Source organism: Vulpes lagopus, chromosome 8 (genome assembly GCF_018345385.1).
Source record: "Vulpes lagopus strain Blue_001 chromosome 8, ASM1834538v1, whole genome shotgun sequence".
Classification (NCBI taxonomy): domain Eukaryota; kingdom Metazoa; phylum Chordata; class Mammalia; order Carnivora; family Canidae; genus Vulpes; species Vulpes lagopus.
The window spans coordinates 72,727,605-72,747,824 of record NC_054831.1 but is presented as its reverse complement, the minus strand read 5'-3'; the positions used below and the strand labels follow the sequence as shown (position 1 = coordinate 72,747,824).

The 20,220-nt window shown below is 42.7% G+C and overlaps 1 protein-coding gene across 1 annotated transcript in view; it reads right to left on the bottom strand.

The window, feature by feature from the left end:
• Positions 1-19,128, bottom strand: part of CCDC3 (coiled-coil domain containing 3) — a 125,718-nt gene extending 106,590 nt beyond the window's left edge. The window contains exons 1-2 of the mRNA XM_041768173.1: positions 18,700-19,128; positions 16,037-16,211 (exon numbers count right to left, since the gene is read on the bottom strand). Of these exons, the coding sequence (XP_041624107.1) occupies positions 16,037-16,211; positions 18,700-19,073 (549 nt within the window). The 5' untranslated portion in view covers positions 19,074-19,128. The remainder of the gene's footprint in view (positions 1-16,036; positions 16,212-18,699) is intronic.
• Between the last annotated feature and the right edge of the window lie 1,092 nt (positions 19,129-20,220).

Genomic DNA, 20,220 nt, shown 5'->3' with positions numbered 1-20,220 from the left:
AAATTAGTCCATCATTATATAAATAGTAGGGCTTATCCTGAGACTATAAGTATGGTTCAGCATTTGACTCTCAATGTAGTTCACTTTATTAACAAACTAGAGAAAAATCTCATGATCATCTCAAATGCAGAAAGAGCAGGAAACAAAATTCAACTTCAACTCACAGTTAAAATTCTTAGCTAACTAGAAATAGAAGTGAACATCCTTAGCCTGATAAAAGTTACCTACAAAAAAAAAAAATACTATAGCTAATGTACTTAAAGTAGGCAGCCCACTCTCACCACTATTATGCAGCTCATATGGTAAGTCCTAGCCAAATGCAGTAATAACAAAAGGTACATAGACCTGAAAAGAAGAAGTAAAACATTCTTCACTGACAAAATGATCATTTACATAGAAAATGCAATCTACAAAAAGCTTTTAGAATAAGTGAGGTTACCAAAACTGTGGGTTACAAGGTTAATATGAAAAATGTATCAATCGTATTTCCATATAGCAAGAGACTATTAAAAATAAAAACATTAAGAAGAGTACCATTGATCATAACACTAAAAAAATGAGGTATAAATCAAACAAAATAGGTATAGGATCTGAATGCTACAATCTTAAATATGAAAAGTACAAAACAAGAATCCTAGAGCTAAAGAATACAATAAATGAACTTAAAATTTCAATAAAACAGTTCAATAGCATAACACAAGTGTCAGAAAGGATTGTAAACCTGAATGCAGGCAATGGAAATCATCTAGTCAAAGAAACGAAAAGAAAAAGATGAAAAAGAGCAAAGATAACTTAAGAGACCATCAAGAAAACCAATCGATATGTATTATGGGAGCTTCAAAATGATGAGAGACAGAGAGAGAGAGAGAGAGAGAGAGAGAAAGAGAGAGAGTGAAAGGGGCAGAAAGCCCCTCAAAGCTTACTCAAAAGAAATAATGGCTGAGAGTTTCCAAAACTTGGAGAAAGAAATACACACCCAGATCCAGGACACCCAAAGATTATCAAGAAGATAAACCTCAAGAGACCCATACCAAGACACATTATCATCATACTATCAGAAGTTAAAAGTAGAATTTTGAAAGCAGCAAAAGAAAGGTGACTAGTTACACCCTCCCCAAAAAGACTGTCAGAGGATTTTTCAGCAGATAACTTGCAGGCCAGAAAAAGGTGGGATGATATATCCAAAGCACTGGGGGGGGGGGGGGGGGGGAAGTACCAGCTAAGAATAATAACCTTCAAAAATGAGATGGAAATAAAGATTTCTTGAGACAAACAAAAGCTTAGAGAGTTTACCATATGCCTCATACAAAAAGCTAAGGAGAATTCTTCAAGTTGAAATAAAAGACACTTAACAAACCTAAGAGAATAAGAAAGTATGAAACTCATTAGTTATGGTAAATATATAGACAAAAATAGAATTCTGCAGTAATATGGAACTCCTACTTCTATAAAAGCTAAAAAAAACAGAAGTATTAGAAACACCTAAATTATGTTAATGACTATACTTATCAAAGGTAACTGTGACATTAAGAACACAGAATGTGGGGGATCCCTGGGTGGCTCAGCAGTTTAGAACCTGCCTTCAGCCCAGGGTGTGATCCTGGAGTCCCGGGATTGAGTCCCACATCGGCCTCCCTGCATGGAGCCTGCTTCTTCCTCTGCCTGTGTCTCTGCCTCTCTCTCTCTTTCTCTCTCTGTATCTATCTCTCTGTTTCTCATGAATAAATAAATAAAATCTTAAAAAAAAAACACAGAATGTGGGATTAGGATCAAGATGATTGAATAGGAGGGTTCTGAGCTCATCTCATTCGACAACACACCAAATCTGCAATTACATAGAGACAAGTCTGAGAATAACCTAAAGCCTAGCAGAGAAGGTCCTCCACAGCCAAAGATATAGAGGCCATATTCATCATTTGCTTCAACGTGGATGGAACTGGAGGGTATAATGCTGAGTGAAGTAAGTCAATCGGAGAAGGACAAACATATGGTCTCATTCATTCGGGAAATATAAAACATAGTGAAAGGGATTATAGGGGAAAGGAGGGGAAATAAGCGGGAAAAATTAGAGAGGGTGACAAAACATGAGAGACTCCTAACTCTGGGAAACGAACAAGGGGCAGTAGAAGGGAAGTGGGTGGGGGGATGGAGTGACTGGGTGACAGGCACTGAGGGGGGGCACTTGATGGGATGAGCACTGGGTGTTAGGCTGTATGTTGTTGGCAAATCGATCTCCGATAAAAAATAAAAATAAAAAAATAAAAAAGACAATAGAGGCCATACTGAAAAGGATGGGAAGTGGGGAGACACAGTCTAGTTAGGATCCATACCCCTAGCAGGGCAACCCATAAGCAGAAGGGACATCATAGGGATTGAAGTCCTCCATGAGAAGTGAGGGGTTCAAACCCCACATAGGGCACTCTGAGACTTACACCAAGATGAGCCACCATAATGTTTGGCTTAAAAAAAAAAAAAACACACAACAGTGGAGTTTAATTCCAAGAGAGAAGGGCTATAGAAAACAAAAATTCTGAGACGCCTGGGTGGCTCAGCAGTTGAGCATCTGCCTTCAGCCCAGGGTGTGACCCTGGAGTCCCGGGATCGAGTCCCACATCAGGGTCCCTGTGTGGAGCCTGCTTCTCCCTCTGCCTGTGTCTCTGCCTCTCTCTCTCTCTTTCTCTGTGTCATAAATAAATAAATAAATAAATAAATAAATAAATAAATAAATAAATAACAAAAACTCCACTCTTAAAGGGCCCACATACAAACTCACTTGCTCTGAGACCCAGCACAGAGTAAACAGTTTGAAAAGCACCTGGACCATACATGAAGGACATTTGTTGAATTTTAGGGCATGTGTCAGAGGGACAGAGATCTGTAGAAAATTTTACCCAGGAATTTAGTTGCTGGCAGGTACCATTTTTCTTGCCCTCCTCCTGTCTAGCTAGCCTGACATGGATGGGAACCAGTTCTGACACTGCCCACTCATCTTGCTAACACGGTTTACCATATGCCCACATTTGCACTGCAGATGTGCCTTGCCCATTCGACCCACCCCGGCAGGGACCCATCCAGTGTGGTTCCGGCCACACCACATCTGGCAGGTGGCCTTGGCAGAATGACCCACCCCACTGAAAGCAGCTCCTACTCAGCACACATCCTCAGGCAAAACTAGTACCCCCCCATCAGCTCCTGCTATGCCAGCATGCCCCCCTAACCAGTTCCTACCCGGCCACACCCAGCAGGTGGCCTCATCTGGGACTAGCACCCTTACAAAGTGGCTCCTGTACCCCCCTACACCTGGCTAATGGCCTTGGAAACCATGCCCCACCAAAGCAGCTCCTGCCCAGGGGTAGGGAATGAAGCCCTGTGCAATAGTACACACAGCAACTGCAGGCAGGACGCTCAGCCAGCTGCCACTCACCAAGGGGTACATCAAGTCCACCCACCAGTGTGCCCACCTGTCTCAACCCAGCTACGAGAGGAGGGTGCATGTACCCACTCAGGGGGCACCTCTGGAACACCTGGTTCTGGTGAGCAGTAGGACTGCACTTCTGGGCTCCAAGGGACTTCAAGATCAGGAAAGATCTACCTAATCTGCCTGGTACACAGGAACAAAGACAGAGAGCCAGTTAAAATGAGGAGAGGGGACAACGTTCCAAATGAAAGAACAAGACAAAAATCTCAGAAAAAGAACTAAATGAAATGGAGATAAACAATGCCCTCGGATAGGGATGCTCATAAAGATGCTCAGCAAACTTGGGAGAAGAATTGAAAGAATTGAGCACAGTGAGAACTTCAACAAAGAAAATATTTTAAAACAACTGGGGCACCTGGGTGGCACAGTCAGTTAAGCATCTTCCTTCAGCTCAGGTCATGATCCCAGGGCCCTGGAATCAAGCCCTGCATCGGGTTCCCTGCTCCATAGGGAGTCTGCTTCTCCTTCTGCCTGTCGCTCTCCCTGCTTGTTCTCATGTTCGTGTTCTCTCGCACGTGCGTGTGCTCTCTCTCTCTTCCTTCCTCCCTCAAAAAATATATACATACGTACATACAAATCAGCTGAAGAATAACTGAAATGAAAAATCCACTAGAAGGATTAAACAGCATATTCAAGGACACAGAAGAACCAAGAGGTAATCTGGAAGATAGGGTAGTGGAAACCCTCCAAAATGAACAGCAAAAAGAAAACAAAAATTTAAATATGAGGATAGTTTAAGGGACCTCTGGGACAACAACAGGCAGATTAACATTCCCATTATATGGTTCCCAGAAAGAAAAGAGAAAGGGGCAGAAAACTTATTTGAAGGAATAATAGCTGAAAGCTTCCCAGGTCCAAGAATTAGAGAGTCCCAAACAAGAGGAACCTGAAGATGTTCACACTAAGACACATAATAATTATAATGTCAAGAGTGAAAGATAAAAAGAGAACCTTAAAGGCAGCAACTAGTTATGTACAAGAGAACACTCTTAACACCAAGAATAGATTTTTTTTTCAGCAGAAACTTTATACTTTGCTGTACTCCTTTCTGGCCTATAATCTACATAATAAAATGGAAAAAAACCTATAGCCAAGAATACTCTACCTGGCAAGGTATATCATTCAGAATTGAAGGAGACAAAGAGTTTCCCAGACAGGCTGAAGTTAAAGGAGTTCATCACCACTAAAGTGGTAAAATGGCCTTACAAGAAATGTTAAGGTCATGAAGCAGAAAAGAAAAGGCCATAAATAAGCTTAAGAAAACTGTGGAAGGAAAAATCTCATTGATAAAAGTCAAGAGTATATTGACTAAAAAGCTATTATGAAGGTTAAAAGACAAATAGCAAAATCAAGTAGGTCTACAATAATTGTTTAAGGGATAGACAAAATAAAAACATGTAATATATGGCATAAATTACACAAAATGTTGGAGGGATGTTAATGTAGGCTCTTAGAATATGTTAGACCTTAAGCAACCAACAATTTAAAATAGACTGTTATGCATAGGATGTTATATATAAACCTCATGGTGATCATAACCAAAAACCTTTAATAGATACACAAACAATGAAGAGAAAGAAATCCAAGCATAACAGTAAAGTCAAAGTACAAGGGAAGAAAGCAACAGAAGAGCTACAAAAACACTATATACAAAAATAAACTCAAAATGAGTTACAGACCTAAATGTGAAACCTGAAACCATAAAATTCCTAGAAGAAAATATAGGCAATAACTTCTCTGACACTGGCCACAGAAACATTTTTCTAGATACATCTCCTCTGGCAAGGGGAACAAAAGCAACATTAAACCACTGGGACAATATCAACATAAAAACCTCTTGCACAGCAAAGGAAACAACAAAACAAAATGGCAACCTACTGAGTGAAAGTAGATATTTGTAAATGATACATCCGATAAGTGGGGAGTATCCAAAATATATAAAAGAACTTATACAGCACCAAAAAAACAATCCAATTTTAAAATGGGCAAAGGATCTGAATAGACTTTTTTCCAAAGAAGACATCCAAATGGCCAACAGACACATGAAAAGATGTTCAACATCACTCACCATCAGCATAATGCAAATTAAAACCACAATGAGCTATCACTTTACACCTGTCAGAATGGCTAAAGTAAAAATGACAAGAAATGACAAGTACTGGCAAGGTTATGGAGAGAAAGGAACCCTGGTGCACTGTTAGCAGCTCTGCAAATTGATGCAGCCACTGTGAAAAACACTATGAAGGGTTCTCCAAAAATTTAAAATAGAATTACCGTAGAATCCAGTAATTCTACTACCCAAAAAACACACAAACACTAATTCAAAAAGATATGTGCTTCTACGTTGACTACAGTATTTATAATAGTCAAGATATGGAAGCGACCCAAGGGTCCATCTACAGATGAATGGTTAAAGATGATGTGGGGTACATGTACACAATGGAATATTACTCAACCATAAAAAGGAGATCTTGCCATTTACAACAACATGATTTAGAGGGTATAATGCTAAGTGAAATAAATCAGAGAAAAACAAATACCATACAATTTTACTTATATGTGGATTTAAGAAACAAAAACAAAAGTCTGCTCTTTAAAGATCTCAGAGAAATGCAAGAGAGCAAGAGCAGGGAGAGGGGCAGATGGAACAAGAGACCCAGACCCCTCCCCCCTCTGCAGAGCAGATAGCCTGATGTGAGGCTTGATCCCAGGACCACGACCAGAGCCGAAGGCAGATGCTTAACCGACCGAGCCACCCAGGCACTCCAAAACAGTCTTAAATACATAGAACAAATCGGTTGTTGCCAAAGAAGAGGAGAGTGAGGGGCTAGGTGAGATAGATCACGAGAACTTATGGTACACATATCCTGATGAGCACGGAGAAGTGTACTGTTACTGAACAAATGTAAAATGGTAAGTTAGTTATACTTCAATAAAATTCTGCCAGAAAAATATAATAAATCAACAAAATAGTAGGAAGTGCATAGCTACTAAGGATTCCTTTAAATGTAAATGGTCTAAATGCTCCAATCAAAAGACATTGGGTGAGAGAATAAAAAAAAAAAAAATGAGACCCGCTATATGCTGCCTATAAGAGGCTCGCTTCAGACCTAAAGACACATACATACTGCAAGTGAAGGGATGGAAAAAGTTTTTAAGATTATTTATTTATTCATGAGAGACACACAGAGAGAAGCAGAGACACAGGCGAAGGGAGAAGCAGGCTCCCAGCAGTGAGCTCGATGGGCAACTCGGTCTCAGGACCCCAGGATCACGACCTGAGCCAAAGGCAGATGCTCAACCACTGAGCCACCTAGGTGCCCCAGAAAAAGATATTCTATCCAAATGGAAATTTAAAAAAAAAGGGGGCTAGGGTAGCAACACTTACTAGACAAAACAGACTTGAAACAAAGACCATCACAAGGGACAAAGAAGGGCATTGCATAATGATAAAGAAATCAATCCAACAAAAGGACATAATTATAAATACCTATCCACCTAACATAGGAACATACGAATAGATCAAGCAAATATTAACAGACATAAAAGAAATTGACAGTAATATACTGAGTGAGACCTTAACACCCCACTTATAGCATTGATACATCATCCAGACAGAAAATCAATAAAGAAAAAGTAGCTTTAAATGACATGTTAGATCAGATGAACTCAACAGACACATATGCAACAACATTTCATCCAACAGCAGAATACACATTCTCTTCAAATTCACATGGAACATGCCCCAAGATAGATCACAAGTTAGGCTATGAAAGATGTCTCAATAAGGGGCATCTGGGTGGCTCAGTGACTGAGCATCTGCCTTTGGCTCAGGTCATGATCCCGGGATCGAGTCCTACATCAGGCTCCCCAGAGTGAGCCTGCTTCTTCCTCTGCCTGTGTGTGTTTCTGCCTGTCTCTCATGAATAAATAAATAAATAAATAAATAAATAAATAAATAAATAAATAAATAAAATCTTTAAAAGGAAAAAAGGTCTCAATAAATTTAAGAGGACTAAATTCCTATCAAGCACCTTTTCTGACCACAAAGGTATGAAACTAGAAATTACAAGAAAAAAACTGGAAAAACAAACATAAAAAGGCTAAACAATATGCTACTTACCCAGGGAAGAAATAAAAAAAAGAAATCAAAACGCATCTGGAGATGAATGAAAATGGAAAATTGTTCAAAAATCTCTGAGACACCGTAAAGGTAGTTTTAAGGGGGAGATTTATAGTGATACAGGCCTTTGTCAAAAGAAAACAAAACAAAATAAAAACCTCAAAACAATCTAAACTTACACCTAAAGCAACTAGAAAAAGAAAAACAAAGCCCAATGTTAGTAGATGGAAGGAAATAAAGATCAGAGAGGCAATAAATGATATATAGATTAAAATTACAATAGAAAAGATTAATTAGGAACTGGCTTTTTGAAAAGATTAAAAAAATAAGATCAGGTTTTTTTGAACTGATAAATCTTTAACCAAATCATCAAGAAAAAAAAGAGCAGATTTACACTCAAAAGAGAAGTTACAACTAACACTTCAGAAATACAAGTGATAAAAGACTACCAACAATTGCATACCAACCAATTGGAAAACCTAAGAGAAACAGGTAAATCCCTAAAAACATAGTAACATAATACTGAGTCAGGAAGAAATGTAAAAGCTGAACAGACTATTAGTAAAGAAATTGAATTAGTAATCAAAAGTTCCCAAAACTCCAGAACTAGACACTTAACACCAGTGAATTTTACCAGACTTTTATTTATTTTTTTTTAAAGACTATCCATTCATTCATGAGAGACACACAGGGAGAGAGAGAGAGAGAGAGAGAGAGGCAGAGACACAGGCAGAGGGAGAAGCAGGCTCCATGCAGGGAGCCCGATGCCCAACTGGATCCTGGGACTCCAGGACCACGCCCCGGGCCAAAGGCAGGCGCTAAACCGCTGAGCCCCCAGAAATCTCCTTTACTACACATTTAAAATGGAATTAATAGCTATCCTTCTCACACTATTCAAACAAATTAATGTTCCCAAATACATTCTACAAGGCCAGAATTGCTGTTATCAAAACCAAAAATACTATGAAAAATTATAGGCCAATATTCCTGATGAACATAGATGCAAAAATCCTCAACAAAATAAATTCAAAGATTTATCAGAAGGATCATTAAATACAATCAAGTGGGAATTATTCCAGGGATGACCCAACAACCACAAAAATCAATATGATAATGCACCTCAACAAAATGAAGGATAAAAACCAGATTATTGCCATAGATGCAGAGAAAGCACTTAAGAAAATTTCAACATCCATTTTCGATAAAGAATCTCAACAAAGTGAGTTCCGAAGGAACATACCTCAACATAATAAAGACCATGTATGAAAAACCACAGGTAACATCACACCCAACAATGTAAAGCTGAAAACTTATCCTCTATAATAATCAGGAACAAGACAAGGTTATAGTCACTGCCATCACTTTTATTCAACATAGTACTGGAAGTCCTAGCCAGAGAAATTAAACATGAAGAAAAGGCATCCGAATTGGAATGGAAGAAAAACAATGGTTTCTATGTGCAAATGATAGGACATTAAATATAGGAAACCCTAATATATAAAATCAATATACAGACATCTGTTGGATTTCTATACACTAATAATGAATTATTGGAAATAGAAATTAACAATCCCATTTACAATTGCACAAAAATAATAAAATGCCTAAGAATAAACTTAACCAAAAACATGAAACATATATACCATGAAAATTATAAGGCACTGATGAAATAAGTTGAAGACACAAACGGAAAGACATACCATGCTCATGGATTGGAAGAATTAGTATTTTTAAAATGTCCATACTACTCAAAACAATTTATATATTCAATGTAATCCCTATCAAAATACCAATAGCATTTTTTCACAGAAATAGAACAATCCTAAAGTTTATATGGAACCACAAAAGACCATGAATAGCCAAAGCCATCTTGATAAAGAACAACAAAGCTAAAGGTATCATCCTCCCACATCACAAGCTACACTACAAATCTACAGTAATCAACACATTATGGTACAGGCACAAGGACACAGAGATCAAAGGAACAGAATAGAAAGCCCAGAAATAAACCACATATATAGGGTTAATTAATCTACAAAGGAGGAGACAAGAATATACCATAGGGAAAAGACAGTCTCTTCAATAAATAATGTTGGAAAAAGTGAACAGCTACAAGAAAAGAATAAAATTGGGCCACTTTCTTACACTACATACAAAAACCAAATGTATTAAAAACTGTAAACGTAAGACCTGAAAGTATAAAACTCCTAACAGAAAACATAAGCAGTAAACTCGTGGACATTAGTCTGAGTAGATTTTTGCATAAGTCTCCTCAGGCAAAAGCAACAAAAGCAGAAATTAAAATGAAGCAACAAAAGCAGAAATTAAAACCGCTTCAAACTAAAACCTTTTGCACAGTGAAGGAAACCATTAACAAACTGAAGAGGCAACCTACTGAATGACAGAAGATATTTGCAAAGGATATATCCAATAAGGGGTTAATATCCAAAACATATGAAGAACCCCCATAACACCAAAAAAAAAATCTGATTTAAAAATAGAGGATGGCAAAGGAAACAATCAACAAAACTAACAGGCACCTATGGAATGGGAGAAGATATTCACAAAGGACATATTAGATAAGGGGCTAGTATCCAAAATCTATAAAGAACTTACCAAACTTAACACCTCCAAAAAAACAAACAATCCAGTCAAGAAATGGGCAGAAGGCATGAACAGACATTTCTCCAAATAAGACAAACATCCAACAGACATATGAAAAAATGCTCAACATCACTCAGCATCAGGGAAATCCAAATCAGAACTACAAGGAGATACCACCTCACACCAGTCAAAATGTCTAAAATTAACCACTCAGGAAACATGTTGGCGAGGATGCGGAGGAAAGGGAACCCACCCTACACTGTTGGTGGGAATGCAAACTGGTGAAACCACTCTGGAAAACAGTACAGAGGTTCCTCAAAAAGTTAAAAATAGAACTACCCTACAACCCAGCAACTTGCATTCTTAGGTATTTATCCCAAGAAGATAAAATTAGGGATTTGAAGGGGCACATGCACCCCAATGTTTATAGCAGCATTATCAACAATAGCCAAAATATGAACCCAGATGTCCATTGACAGACAAATGGATAAAGATGTAGATTCTGTGTGTGTGGAATGGAATAGAATTTTATTTAGATAAGAATGAAATAATGCTATTTTGCAATGACGTGGATGGAACTAGAAGGTATTATGCTAAGCAAAATGGTCAGAGAAACACAAATACCATATGATTTCACTCATATGTGGAATTTAAGAGACAAAACAGATGAACACAGAGGAAGAGCAGGAAAATTAAAATAAGACAAATTATAAGAGACTTTTAACCATAGACAACAAACTGAGGGCTGCTAGAAGGGATGTGGGGAGGGGATGGGGTAACTGGGTGATGGACATGAAGGAGGGCACTTGATGTAATGAGCTCTGGGTGTTCTATGCAACTTATGAATCGCTAAATTCTACCCCTGAAGCTGGTAATATGCTATATGTTAACTCAACTGAAATTTAATTTTTTAAAAAATGGGCACGGCAGCCCGGGTGGCTCAGCGGTTTAGTGCAGCCTTCGGCCCAGTGCCTGATTCTGGAGACCCAGGATCGAGTCCCTACATCGGGCTCCCTGCATGGAGCCTGCTTCTCCCTCTGCCTGTGTCTCTGCCTCTGTGTGTGTGTGTGTGTGTGTGTGTGTGTGTGTGTGTGTGTGTGTCTCATGAATAAATAAATAAAAATCTTTTTTAAAAAATAAAAATAAAAAATAAATTTAAAAAAATGGGCAGAGGACCTGACTAGCCACTTTTCCAGGGACATACTGAGGGCCAACACACATGAAAAGATGCTCAACATCACTAATCATCAGGGAAATGCAAACCAAAAGCACCAAGAGGGATTACCTTGCACCTGTTAGGATAGCTATTACCCAAAAACTAGAAGATACCACGTGTTGCAAGGATGTGGAGAAGAGGTAGGTCCCTCATATACTGCTGATGGGAATGTAAATGGATACAGCCACTATGGGAAACAGTATGGGGTTCCTTAAAAAATTGAAAATAGAACTGCCAGATGATCCAGCAATCCCACTTCTGGGTATAAACCCAAACTGGATAAAATCAGTACCTTGAAGACTTACCTACACTCCCCTGTTCAGTGCAGCATTTTTCACTATAGCCAAGACAGGAAACAACCTCCATGCCCAATGGCAAATGAAAGGATAAAGAAGATGAATTGATAAAGAAGATGTGGTTTATGTATACAATGGAATATTCCTCAGCCATTAGGAATGACAAATACCCACCATTTGCTTCAACATAGATGGAACTGGAGGGTATTATGCTGAGTGAAAGAAGTCCTTCGGAGAAGGACAAACATTATATGGTCTCATTCATTTGGGGAATATAAATAGTGAAAGGGAATATAAGGGAAGGGAGAAGAAATGTGTGGGAAATATCAGAAAGGGAGACAGAACATGAAAGACTCCTAACTCTGGGAAACGAACTAGGGGTGGTGGAAGGGGAGGTGGACAGGGGGTGGGGGTGACTGGGTGACGGGCACTGAGGTGGGCACTTGACAGGATGAGCACTGGGTGTTATTCTATATGTTGGCAAATTGAACACCAATAAAAAAATAAATTTATAAAAAAAAGAATCTGGGGGAAAAAAGAAACTGTGGTATGTATACACACAAAGATTATTTGGCCTTTAAAAAGGAGACCCCACCATTTTCAACAATGGACGAAGGATGGACCTTGAGAGCATTATGCTAAGTCAGACAGAGTAAGACAATTACTGTCTGATTTCATTTACATGTGGAATCTAAGAACAAACCAAGCACACACATATACAATGAGTTACCACCGCACACCTATCAGCATGTCTGTTTTTTCTGACCATACCAAGTACTGATGATGCAGAACTGGAGCTTTCATACATTACTAATACAAATCCAAAACATTACTGCCGCTCTCAAAAAGAATTTTGCAGTTTCTTACAAAATTAGACATACACTTACCTTATGACCCAGCAAACCCATCCCAGGTATTTACCCAAGACACACTGAAATTTATGTGCATACCAAAACCTGTACGTGGGTCTTTTAGGTCTAGTAGCCTAAGATTGTGAACAACTTAAATCTCTCTCAACTGACAACTGGATAAATAAAACTGTGGTACATCCCTACAGTGGAATACTCAGCAACTAAAAATAAAGTGAACTACGAATGAACACAAAACAATTATCAAATGTATCATGCTAAGTAAAAGCAGCCAATCGAAAGGGGAAAAAAAGCAACATACTGTATGAGTCCATTCATAAGGCACTCTGGCAAATGCACAACCAGTGTTGGAGATCATATCAGTAGACCCCGTGAGTTCAGGTTAGGAAAGGGTCTGACCAAAAAAGGGCAGAAGGGAGGTTCTTTGCAGTGATGGTACTTTTCGGGCACTGGGTTATAGTTTTGATAAACACACATGGTTGTATAATCACAACTCTTAACAGCATATACAAGAGAGTCAATTTTACTGCATATGGATTTTTGATATTAATGTAGAAAATGAGACAGAAGGCTTCTGCTTACTTAGGCATCCTGTCTTTCTGGATGAGAGACAGGATGTCTAAGTAACAAATGTGTAAAACCCATAAAAGGGTACACCAAACCTACAACAGTAAATAAAATAGTTATCCCTGCCCTTGGGTAGTTTGGACAACCTGAGTAGGCAGGGTCTGAATAGCAGGAAAACAGAGACCAAGTGGTGTGAACAGGATGGCTGCCATCTTTAAATACAACAAAACCCCTTCCCTCAACTATTCTACCCCCTTCACCAGCAGCCTTAGATGTATGAAACCATCCACAGGCAAACTTCAACTCCTTGATGAGTTGTCTACCCTCACTCATGCCCCACCACCCTACTCCCTCATGTTATGGAAAATGTGCTCATTTAGGTCACCTAAGAGAGCTTACTCCTCAGTAATCATTTTACTTGACTTCGCAACAGCTTTTGGCTCTGATGATCACGCATCCTTCTAGAAACACTCTGTATCCTTGACCCTCTGGGCTTTCCCTCTACATCTCTGAATGCTCCTTCTCAACCATTGTTAGCATTCCACAAGGCTCAGTCCTACTCTAGGGCCTATGTTCTGCTCTCCCTATGTGCAGAAAATCCCTGAAAATCTCATTCACATCCAGTCTCAACAGACACTGAATTATTGTTAAGTCCCAAAGGTCGATTTTCCACTTAGAGCTCTTCTAAAAAGCTCCAAACTTACAGATTCAACCCCTATTAAAGAGCTCACTTGGCTCAAAATGACTCAGATGGCTCAAGAACCCCTCAACTCTGTACATTCAGCATCCAACACCTGAATTCCCCTACCAAACCTTTCCTATTCACATCTCTCAGCGTCGGTCCTGGCATGCAGCTCACACACCAGAAACACAGAAGTTAGCTTTGACCCTCCTCTACCTCTTTGTGACCAAACCATCAGGAACACCTAATCTTATTCCCTAAATCTCTCTCAAATTTGTTCACTTTACTCCATCCCTACTGCCTCTACATAGTCCAGCAACTACCTGGGAGCTTTATAACCACTTCCTGTTCTCACCACATCACTTGGATTCCCTCCAACCCAGTAGGTTTTTCAAAATGTAAACTTGATCCTGTTCCCCTTCCTTTCACAGCATAAAAGGTTTCCCATCACAGTTAGGACAAAGCCCAAACCCTCACTAGGTCTGGCCCCAACTCAAGCTCTTGTCCCATCCTCCTCAGTCACTCCCTTTGCTCCAGCCAAGGAGCTTTCTTTCATTCCCTCAAAGGCATCATGCATTGTGCTGCCACAGGAACTTTCCACAGATTCTTTGGACTGCTCTCATATCTCCCTGATCCCAGCATTAACTAGGATGCCTCTTCATCCATCAAATCTTAGCTTCAGTATCAATTCAACAGAGAAGGCTTTCTTTACCCTTAAGTCTAGGTCAGAATCCCTGATTTTTTTTTGGGGGGGGGAGCATATGTTTTCATTTAAAATTATGAAATCATTAATGGGGTCTTTTGATTCTGTCAATCACCAACACTAGGACTATGAGCTTCAGGAGAACAGGGGCTTTGTATTTTGCTCAATATTGAGAAACTAACATCTAAAACAGTAGCTGCTTTATAGTAGGTATACAGTATTTGCTAAAGATTGGACTCTGCAGTCCCACAAACTGATGTCGAATGTCATACATGTCCACACACTTTGTAACAGCAACATACTGGAAACAAAGCTAACCACCTACTAACAGAGGACTTGATTAAATATATTGTGGAATGTTATGCAGCCATTTAAGGCAACTTCATCTACACTGATATAGAAAGATCTTCAAGATCTACTTGTGAATAAAGGCAACTTATAGCCAAGTATGCGTAGTGGGCTGTCACTTGGGTCAAAGGAGACCATAAATAACACAAGTTTGAATTATTTGTTGGATGAAAATACTCATTGAACAGTAACTCTTTGTTTAAAGGGTAGGTGGGAACCAGGTGGGTAGGCATCAGACGTGGAAGAGAAACTCTATTGACTACCATTCTACACTTCTAGATGTGGGACCCACATGAGCCACTTACCATGTGCAAATTAGTTCATCAACCCATAAAAATAGTCCTTGTCCCATGAGATACCTACACCCTCCCCCCCTCAGAACACTCCTAGCAGTCTGTCACACTGCCCTAAAAACATGGGAGACACATGGCCTGGGGCCACCTCCTCTACTGATCTGGTCCTACAGTCATCCCAGCTTGAGTATGGCAGTGCCGTCTGGGACAGTGACAGTTTTCAAAATCTCCCCACAACTCTGACATCTGTCCCAGATGGGCAGATCTCTTTTACATTTTCATACCCCAAATTATCTTAACCCTTACATTCCACACTGCTTTGGCCACCCTGTGCCTCCAGGTCTTCACAACCAGAGTTAACAATCGTGGAAGGGTTAGCTAGGACAACCATTTCCTGGAGGACTTTCTCTTCTCCCTTAGAAGATTCCCTAGAGCCTTATGCTATCAATAACAGAAATGATATAATAATCATAACAGCTCTCATGTACTGAGTACTTACTCTGTCACGCACTATGTTAGAGGCTTTACATATTTTTTTTACCTTTTTTTTCTTACATAGGTAAATCATACTGCATCAACCTTATGATGTAGTTTGTTCCCATTTTACAGGGGGAGAAACTGAGGATAGGTGCCCACCTTCATTCAATCTGTTCTCTCACTTTATGAGGAACCCCATACCAGCTAGTAAAGTCTCAGGAATTTAATTAGTTTATGAGAAGTTTGTTTGTTTAAATGCCAGGGGAATGGGAATGGTCTGGGCTTCTGGAAGAGTACTCTTGACTCCTTTAGTCACAAAATTCAGACAAGACATAGTTATTCTATTATTTCGCTGTGACACGGGAACAGTCAATTCTTACCCTATTATCTTCCTGGATCTCCCAGTCACTGGAAAAAGTTGCCAGCTGCTGCCCTTGAGAACAGTTCGAAAACTGGAAAAGGCTGGAAAACATCCTTCTGTTCTCTTGAGTGTCTGGAAAGATGGCATCTTGGAAATTGACTCCGTGAGGCAAGAGATTATAGTTTTCATCCATCCTAATGGGAACAAAGAGGAAAAAAAGCAGAACTGTAGGCTGTACAGCCATAGGGTATACCAGCTTTAATCAAGAGTTGTAAAGACGGACCATCTTGCCATTACACAACTGGGTCTCACAGGACTCTCGTTAGAGAGTTTCTAAGTGTTTCTCTGCCTCACACTACAGGAGTCCATCCTTAAGGTTTTCCAAAAGGGGAGTTTGGGTGAAGGGTTGCGGGGGAGGGACGTTGTGCTGATGTGTTTGTCTACTTGTATATCTCCCAAGTGGCCTACTTTTTCAGTGTTCCTTGTTTCTCAAAGGAAATGAAAGCCAATTATAATGACCGAGGTTCGAATCCCGCCATTGCTATTTGTCACGTATCTGATTGGAGAGGAGTTTCCTGGATTATCTAAGCTTCACTATTCCAGTCGCTACTCCACCACCATGATGGTGGTGCAAGGACCGCATTAGATAAAGTATCTGGCATAGAGCAAGTGCAGTATAGACATTAACATTTTCATAGAGCTAAGAATAAATAGCCTGTTGGAAAGATAAAGAAATCACGTACAGAGAAGAGAGGGAGAAGTTACCCTCCAGCACAAATAGGGACTCACCAGTGAGCCTCCACTGCCACTTTTCCCTGTGACACTGCCCAGAATCTGTCCTGATCTCACCAGGTCCCAGAATAACAGGGGAGGAATGATTTGTATGCCGTATTGTTAACACACTTCAGGGCAACACAGCCCTGTGAAATGCAAATCTGTCAGACTACCAGTGGACTCTGTATTTCTGCCCTAAACTTTCTGTAAATATGTCAGAGGGAAAGATGAAAGGGCTGGCTGACCACCACAGAGCCACTGGACAAAGCTCTTTCATGATAAAAATCAGGAAAATATAATGTCTGCTCAAGTTCTCCAGCTTTTTTCTTCAGAAAATAAAGTTTCAGCGACTAGTAGCTTTATAGCTGGGTTCTCAGTATCCTTCCTCAAGAAAAACAGGAGAAATCTGAGTTTCTTTGTATCACAGATACCACCTCACTCCTTGCTGACTTTATTTAGAAACTATACTTCCCCAGCAATTTAAAAAAAAAAAGGGGGGGGGGACACAACATAATCTCAGCAAACCGTCCAAGCCAACACAAAGCACGCCATGTATTCTAAACTTAGAGGTTCTGGCTCCAATATGGAAAACATGTGTTGCCATGAGCTTATGAACGTCCCCGGGTGGATCTTATGGTTTTCTTGTTCAGGCTCGTGTGAAATCTCAAGAGCTAAAAGTGAATCTGCAGACTGAAGGCATGGTCATTCCAAAGGTCCTCGTCGCTGCTTCCCGGACTGGGGAGACTGGAGCCACTGCCAGTCTGGACTGTGGGTTCACTCACTCACTAGCTAGATATGTAGGTAACATTCCAGGTCAACGTTTCTCGCAGCTGCTCTAGGGCACTCTAATTCAACCGGCCGCAGCCAATGTATTTGGGGTTCCACCTGCTGTTCTCTATCTCAAACTTCAAACCCATTGACTGAACTCACACGCATGAATTCCATCTTGACTGCAGGCCAACTTTCATGGAACTTGACAAGATTCCAGGGGTCTCCAGTCGGAGGGGGCCTCCTGCCTGCTTCACCTAGACTCTTCAAAGCACTGGGAGCCAGGTCCTCCTCCCCAGCAGGCCCCCCACCTAAATCTCTGCTATTTTGAAAAGCCAGGCACTGAGATCTGCTGGTGGTGGACAAGGGGTGAAACAAAGGGACAGCTGGGCTGCACGCCTCACCATCCCTAACTTGGCATTCAAGCAGGTGCAGCAAAGAGGAACTGGGCCTTCCTTAGCTCACCTGCACAAGTGTGCTGCGGCTTCACTGTGTTTTCATCTCAACCAACCTGGTTTCCCGCGTAGCGAGAGAGGGAGGCAACTGAGGTTCTTCCCAACACAATTTGTTCAAAAATTCACAGGGAGGGCAGAGCTGGAATTCCAACAACAGTCTGACTTGAAAGTTGGTGCCCCCGCCCTCACCATCCCAAGCTATTCCCAGGGAATCCAATTATTTTTTTTTATTTTTTTTATTGGAGTTCAATTTGCCAACATAGAGCATAACACCCAGTGCTCATCCCGCCAAGTGCCCCCTTCATTGCCCATCACCCAGTCACCCCAGCACCCCCGCCCACTTCCCCTTCCACTACCCCTTGTTTATTTCCCAGAGTTAGGGGTCTCTCTAAAAGAATAAAAAGAGGAGCCAAGTGGATTGTTGGAAACCACCTTGGGCTTTTGCCTGCAACACTCTTTGATGCGTTCAGCCCAGAAATCCTGGTTTCTGTTTTTTCAGCGGCCTTGGCCGAATACACCCAGGACCTTTGTCCAGACGTCGCACGGAGCAGGAGAGAATAAAGAGTTAAAAGGAAAGGAGCCCAAGGCGTATTCCAGGATTCCCTGGAGTTCCCGGGCTGGTGCCCCTGGAGGGGGGGGGGGGGGGCGCAAAGAGGCGCGGGCCGAGGTGAGGTGCGGCGCTCACCTGAGGAAGAAGAAGTAGGCGTAGTCCTGGACCACGGTGTGGGAGTGACACGAGAAGTAGCCCAGGCCCGTGAGGTTGAGCCTGGAGCCGGCGGGCACCTCGAGCATGCTGCCCCACGCCTGGTCGCACAGCATCTCGATCTCGGCCGAGTAGAAGAGCCCCGCGTCGCCGGCCTCGTACTGCCACGGCAGGTAGTTGTACGGGCCGTGCACCTCGTGGTGCAGCGCCAGCACCCTGGCGTACACGATGATCTCGGCCAGCTCGGCGCGGCAGCCCTCGCTCAGGGGCCTCCACTCGGACGGCAGCTGGCAGCCGCGGGCGGCGTCCGGCCGGCCGGCCAGGCAGAGCGCGGCGAGCAGCAGCGGGCGCAGCATGCCGGCGGGCGGGGGCGCGGGAGCGGGCGCGGGGCGCGGGCGGGGGCGGGGGCGCGGGAGCGGGCGGGGCGCGGGCGGGGGCGCGGGAGCGGGGCGCGCTAGCCCGGGCGCATGGCGGGGACCCCCGGGCCGCGGCGCGGGGAGAGCGGCGGCCGCCGGGAGCCGCCGGGAGCCGCCGGCGTCGGGGAGCCCGCGGAGCCCACAGCGCCGCCCCGCCGGCCGGCCCAGGGCAGCCCGCAGCGCAGGGCTCGGGCGCCGCTCTCCCAGCCGCGGGGCCCGCCGCGCCCGGCCCTGCGCGCCGCCTTAAGTAGGGGTCTCGGGGCGGGCCGCCGCCTCCTGCCCTGCCCCCCGCGGCGGGGCGTGGGCGGCGGAGGGCGGGGGCGGGGGGGCCGCGGCGCGCGGCGTCGGTGCCCCCAGGCCCCGCGCGGTGCAGGGGGAGCGGGGGCTGCGCGACCGGGTCACCGGCTGCCGCGGCGCGCTGGGCCCGCTCCGGACGCGTGGCCCCCTCGCAGTCCTCGCTGCTCGGCCGCAGGACCCTGCAGGCGCGTTTGCGTGGTCCCGGGAGTTCTTTTATTTATTATTTATTTTTTAAGATTTTACTTATTCATAAGAGACACAGAGAGAGAGGCCGAGGGAGAAGCAGGCTCCACGCAGGGAGCCCGACGTGGGACTCGATCCCGGGCCTCCAGGATCACGCCCCGCCCGGGCTGCAGGCGGCGCTAAGCCGCCGAGCCTCCCGGGCTGCCCTCGGTAGTGCTTTTACAGTCGAGAGATCCGCGGAAATCAAATCTGCCTTTTGCTTTGCAAAAGTTAATTTGGAAGTGCAGCGTGCGCTAATCAACTTTTTTAGGTTCCACCCCCCCCTCTCTCTCTCTCTTGCTCTCTTTCATGTTGCTTATTATCTCATGATAATCTTAGGAAGGCCTTAATGAGAGATTTGAAAAGCCATTCTTGTCCCGATTTCCCTAAAGCTGAGTGATTTATAGAATCCCTGCTTCCAGATTCTGAACCCCCGACACCTGAGGAATAAATTAAGAAGTGAATTCCAACCAGCTTTTCACAAGTCAGTGCCTGAGTCTGAGGAGACCCAGGCTCAACCAACAGTCTCTTTCTCTCTACACTCAGCAGCAGCTCCTTTTATCTCCTA